Here is a 5,469-nt window from a genome sequence, read left to right on the forward strand (position 1 = left end):
AAAAACAAAAACAGAAACAAAAAAACAACTTTTTTTAGAGGTGGGAATCTTTCTATGTTGCTCAGGCTGGTCTTGAACTCCGCCTCAAGTGATCTTCCTGCCTCAGTCACCTAAAGTGCTGGGATTACAGGCACAAGTCACTGTGCCCAGCCTCATATGAGGCTTTTCATGTGAGGAAGTGTGACGTGGTGGAGTCACACAGACTTGGGCTTGAGTCCAAGCTGTACCACTCACTGGATGTGACCCTGGGCAAGTGATCAAAGCCTCCATTTCCTCATCTGTAAAACAGGCTAACATCAGGATCTATCTCGAAGCCAGACCTAAAGGGGACTCCCCAGTGCTTGCTGGACACCTGAGGGAGGCACCCCAGCTGCTCACCTGGTGATCTTGGGCAGGGAGACGAGCTTGCCTGCGGTGGTGGCGGCGTGGAAGCTGTGGGCGCCAAAGGTCTCCATGGCGATGACAGGCACGTCCCCCCAGCCCACCTCCTGTAGCCCCTGGACCACTCCACACAGCAGGCCCCCACCGCCCACCGACAGCGCGATGGCCCCCGGCTTTTCCCACAGTGCCTCCTTCAGCTCTTTCACGATGGAAGCGTGGCCTTCCCTGGAGGGTGGGGAGAGGGGGTGGTGGGTCAGGGCTAGGCTTCCTGGAGACACCAGCTCAGGTTTGCACCGGCCTCATCCCAGCTGATGGGGCCTGGAGCTACTTCCCTCCCCACCCGCCACCTCGGCTTCCAGCTGCCAGCATCTGTGTCTCTACCTGAGGACTTTCTGTGGCCACCTAGGCTATCTGCAAACAGAGTCAGGAGATGGCAGTCCCTGAGAGGAGCCCTCAACCAACGGCTACGGGTCGGTGTACAAACTCCCCTGCTCCTTCTCCCAGGGAGAGGGAAACTGTGGCCCACCTTCTATACTGGCTCCCAGGGTCCCCAAGGGATTAAGCTCCAGCCACCCACAGTGGCCACCTGCCCTTGAAAGCCCCCTTCCTGACATTTTGGGCTGGATGATAGAAAAAGAAAAAAGAAAAAAGCAAGCCGTTTTCCTTTCCTGGCTCACTTCCCCACTCCCCCACTGAATCGCCTCCCAAATAAACTCCTTTCCCTGAAACCTTTGTCCCTGGGTCTGCTTCCAGCTGCTGACACTTGGACACCTGTGTGCTTGCATGTTCAGCCTTGGGTGTGTTGTGACTGCAGACATGGAGAATGGGCATTTGGTGCACATGTGTGCGCACCTGCTGCTGCACCTGGGTGTAACATGTGAACATGTGTGTTTCTTCTTTCTTTCTTTTTTTTTTTTTTTTGAGATGGAGTCTCACTTTCTTACCCTGGCTGGAGTGCAGTGGTGCGATCTTGGCTCACTGCAACCTCCACCTCCTGGGTTCAAGCGATTCTCCTGCCTCAGCCTCCCTGGTAACTGGGATTACAGGCATGTGTCACCACGCCCGGGTAATTTTTGTATTTTTAGTGGAGATGGGGTTTCACCATGTTGGCCAGACTGGTCTCAAACTGCTGACCTCAAGTGATCCTCCCACCTTGGCCTCCCAAAGTCTGGGATTACGGGTGTGAGCCACTGTGTCCCGCCTCAGTGTGCTTCTACATGGTGGTGTGTGCACACATGTGCAGCTGCTGTGCATGAGGATGTGATGATGTGCATCATAGCAATGCCTGCCCGGTGATATAGGGCAGTGGCTGCCACCCCCACCGAGTGACCGTGAACTCCACATACCAGATGAGGGGGTCGTCAAAGGGGGGAATGTAGACCCAGCCTGGGTTGTTCTTCGCTAGGGCCTTGGCCAGCTCGAAGGCTTCATCCAATAACTGGAAAACCACAGGGCAGATGGGAGGGGGTGAGGCACAGGGGGGACCCTGCCCAGCCACCAGGTACCCTCTCTCTGCCCTGCCCTGGGTCGGCACTCACCTCGCCCACCACCTTGACTGTGGCACCTTCATTCTTGAGGCGCTCAATGGTGAGAGCAGGTGTGGTGCTGGGCACGACAATGGTGGCGGGGACGCCCAGTTGCCTGGCTGCATATGCAGCTGCCATGCCTGCATTTCCCGCTGCCAGGGTTGGGGGTGGAGAGGGTGTCAGTGCGGGAGCATCTGGGAGCCCAGGCAGGACTGCTTACCCTCTACTGGGGGCTCTGGAGTTCCCCCCTCACCTCCCCACCCTGGGTGACTGCTGGCCTCCCCCTGGAATTCCAAACTGCTGGCTGCTGCCAGTGTTTTCAATGGCACATTGCTGGGGAAACCAGGGCTCAGAGAAGCGGAGTACCTGACCCCAGGACACACAGCAGAGGACAGGAGGGGGAAGCGGGTCACTTACCCGAGGAGCAGACAAAATGTGCACAGCCTTGCTTGGCCCACTGTGGAGACAACAGGAGAGGCACTCAGGCCCACCTCCCAGCCATTGCCTGTGCTCTTCCTGTCCACCTGGAGTACCTGCCAGGATTCCAGTGGACACAGACCTTTCCTTCACTCGGAATTCGTTCTACCCTTGTCTGAGACTGCACCTCCCCTCTCCAAAGAGACTGGCTCAGGAAGGGGTGGAGGAAAACAGGCGACTGATGGCTCTGGGATCAGTCCTGAGGGACCCTCCTGGAGGGGCACCTCTCAACCAGAGGAAGCCCTAATGGCGGACGCTCAGTCATTGTGGGGAGTCAGTAGGCTTATCCCACAGTGACTTTAATTTCACACAGCACTGGCCCTGCCCTGGTGAGAAAGGAGGACCTGTCACCCCTGTCCAGATGATGCTGACCCGGTCCCGTACCCTCTTGCAGAAGTGCCCAATGCCCCGGATCTTGAAGGAGCCGGAGGGCTGGGCACTGTCCATCTTGAGGTAGACGCTGGTGCCGGCCACTTTGGACAGGGCCATGCTGTCACGGATGGGGGTCCTCACGTGCAGGGGTTCTCCGGACATCATGACTGGCAGAAACGAAGGAAACCCGGAGGGTTAGGAGAGCCAGCCAGAGTGACCCCTTCCTTCGCTTCCCAGCAAGCCAAGCAAGGGCTCAGACCAGACAGCATCCTGGAGACCTGGGCTCTAATCGCAAGTGGGCCACCTACTCGCCATGTGACATCAGACAGGTAATCACGCTTTGGCCTCAGCTCTGTCATCTGTAAAATGGGGACAGGTATCACCTTCCACTCCTGACTTCTCACTCATTTGCTGGGAGGCTGAAGAGATAACATTCAAACCTTGTAGCTTTCAAAATGCATGAGGTGAGGCTGGGCACAGTGGCTCATGCCTGTAATCCCAGCACTTAGGGAGGCCGAGGTAGGTGGGTCACAAGGTCAGAATTTCGAGACTAGCCTAACCAACATGGTGAAACCCCATCTCTACTAAAAATACGAAAAATTAGCTGGGCATGGTGGTGTGTGCCTGTAATCCCAGCTCCTTAGGACGCTGAGAAAGGAGTATCACTTACTTGAACCCAGGAGGCGGAGGTTGCAATGAACAAGATCGCACCATTGCATTCCTGCCTGGGCGACAGAGCAAGAATCTGTCTTGAGAAAAAAAAAAAAGAAGAAGAAAAAAAAGAAATAGCCAGGCATAGTGGCAGGCACCTGTAATCCCAGCTACTCAGGAGGCTGAAGCAGGAGCATCACTTGAACCCGGGAGGTGGAGGTTGTAATGAGCCAAGATCAAGCCACTGCACTCCAGCCTGGGCAACAGAGTGAGACTGCTTCTCCAAAAAAAAAAAAAAAAAGGTCTATCTATCTATGCGAAAATTCAGGGACACCCACACACATATCCACACACACACACTCCATCCACACACACACGATCCACCCCCACATACAATCCATCCACCACACACGATCCATCCACCACACACGATCCATCCACACACACACAATCCATCCATACACACACATATAGTCCACATGTTCCTTTTATTTTTTAAATTTTTTTATTTGAATTTTGTTGTTGTTGTTCACATGTTTCCATGTGCACAGAGCATCTTGGAAAACACGCATGACAGACTGGCCAGGGTGGGGCTTTTGAGGAGAGCTGGCCCTCGGGATCATAGCACCCACCTTTCGCACGGTTTGAATATTTTACCATGTGCCTCTATTACTTACTTAAATGCATACATTAAAAAAAAAAACCTGGCAGCTGGCTCTTCTGACATGCAATTCCAAGTATCTTGGCTTAAATGGACGATCCCAGCAGAATGCCTGACTCATAGTAGATGTTCAATAAATATTTATTTAAAAAAAAAAAACCCTAACTTTTGGGAAGCCCAATATTCAGTTAGGAAAAGCTCTTTCATAATTACTAATTTTGTCATAATTATTATGTCATTGACTAATCACTTAGCTTTTAAATTTTATTTATTTATTTATTTATTCTGGTAGAGATGGGGTCTTGCTATGTTGGCCAGGCTGGTCTCCAACTCCTGGTCTCAAGCCATCTGCCCGCCTCAGCCTCCCAAACCATTGGGATTACAGGCATGAGCCACAGCACCTGGCTTGCTGTTGTTTTAAGTCACATTTTGGGTAGTTTGGTACACAGCAACAGGAAGCAGACTATTAACATAATTTGCCCAAAGTCACACTGTGAGTGGGGCAGGGAGGCAGGATTTGAACTCACCCAGGAGCAGTTGGCTCCAGGGCTCAGGCTCTCTGTGAGACCCATGGGCGTGGCTCAGCCTCCCGCTTCTGGGATGGGCTCTCGGGGATGAAGCAGTTGGGGTGGCCTGGGGTCTAGTCACAGCCACATCTACCCACCCAGCCTTTCCATCTCCCCCACCTTCCGCTGAGAGTCCCAGGGCGGATTTGATTCTCTTCAACTTGGGCCCGGCCAGAAGAGATCAGCAGGCGTTGGCTGAGGGGTGTTCTGGTTCCCCCTCCCGCCACCATCCCCCCTCCTGCCACCATCTCAGAAGGCCAGGCAAGGATGGCTAGCCAGAGACCCATCTCCAATGCCACCTCATCCAGCCCCCTGCCCCGGGCACTCCTGAACTGGACATCCATCCCCCCGTCCCAGAATGAGCCAGACATCCCTTGGTCAGAGGGAGAATGAGGGGTGGGGATCCCAACTGCCCCACCAGGCTTAGCATTCCCTAACAAGGTCACCCCTTGTCTATCTGAATTAACTGACATTCGGGGCCTGGGAGGGGAACTTGAACAGACACCCTCTCTCTGCTGGATCTCTTGAATAAAAGTCAGAGACTGGGGCACACTTCAAACCAGGATGTCCCCAAATTGGAATGAACTTTCAGCTCCTGGAGCTTAATCCCCAAACAATGAGTTTTTATTTATTTATTTGTAGAGAATCTCCCTCTGTCGCCCAGGCTGGAGTGCAGTGGTGCCATCTTGGCTCACTGCAACCTCTGCCTCCCGGGTTCAAGTGATTCTCCTGCCTCAGCCTCCCGAGTAGCTGGGATCACAGATGTGCACCAGCATGCCTGACTAATTTTTGCATTTTTAATGGAGACAGGGTTTCACCATGTTGGCCAGGCTGG

General features: G+C 53.6%; 1 protein-coding gene across 1 annotated transcript in view; it reads right to left on the reverse strand.

Annotated features, from left to right (window-relative positions):
• SDS (serine dehydratase) overlaps positions 1-5,469 on the reverse strand; it is an 11,175-nt gene that overhangs the window by 4,340 nt on the left and 1,366 nt on the right. Inside the window, exons 2-6 of the mRNA XM_011928690.1 lie at positions 2,769-2,923; positions 2,325-2,364; positions 1,920-2,059; positions 1,728-1,819; positions 379-606 (exon numbers count right to left, since the gene is read on the reverse strand). Of these exons, the coding sequence (XP_011784080.1) occupies positions 379-606; positions 1,728-1,819; positions 1,920-2,059; positions 2,325-2,364; positions 2,769-2,921 (653 nt within the window). The 5' untranslated portion in view covers positions 2,922-2,923. The remainder of the gene's footprint in view (positions 1-378; positions 607-1,727; positions 1,820-1,919; positions 2,060-2,324; positions 2,365-2,768; positions 2,924-5,469) is intronic.

Source organism: Colobus angolensis, unplaced genomic scaffold (assembly GCF_000951035.1).
Source record: "Colobus angolensis palliatus isolate OR3802 unplaced genomic scaffold, Cang.pa_1.0 Scaffold79, whole genome shotgun sequence".
NCBI classification, from domain to species: Eukaryota; Metazoa; Chordata; class Mammalia; order Primates; family Cercopithecidae; genus Colobus; species Colobus angolensis.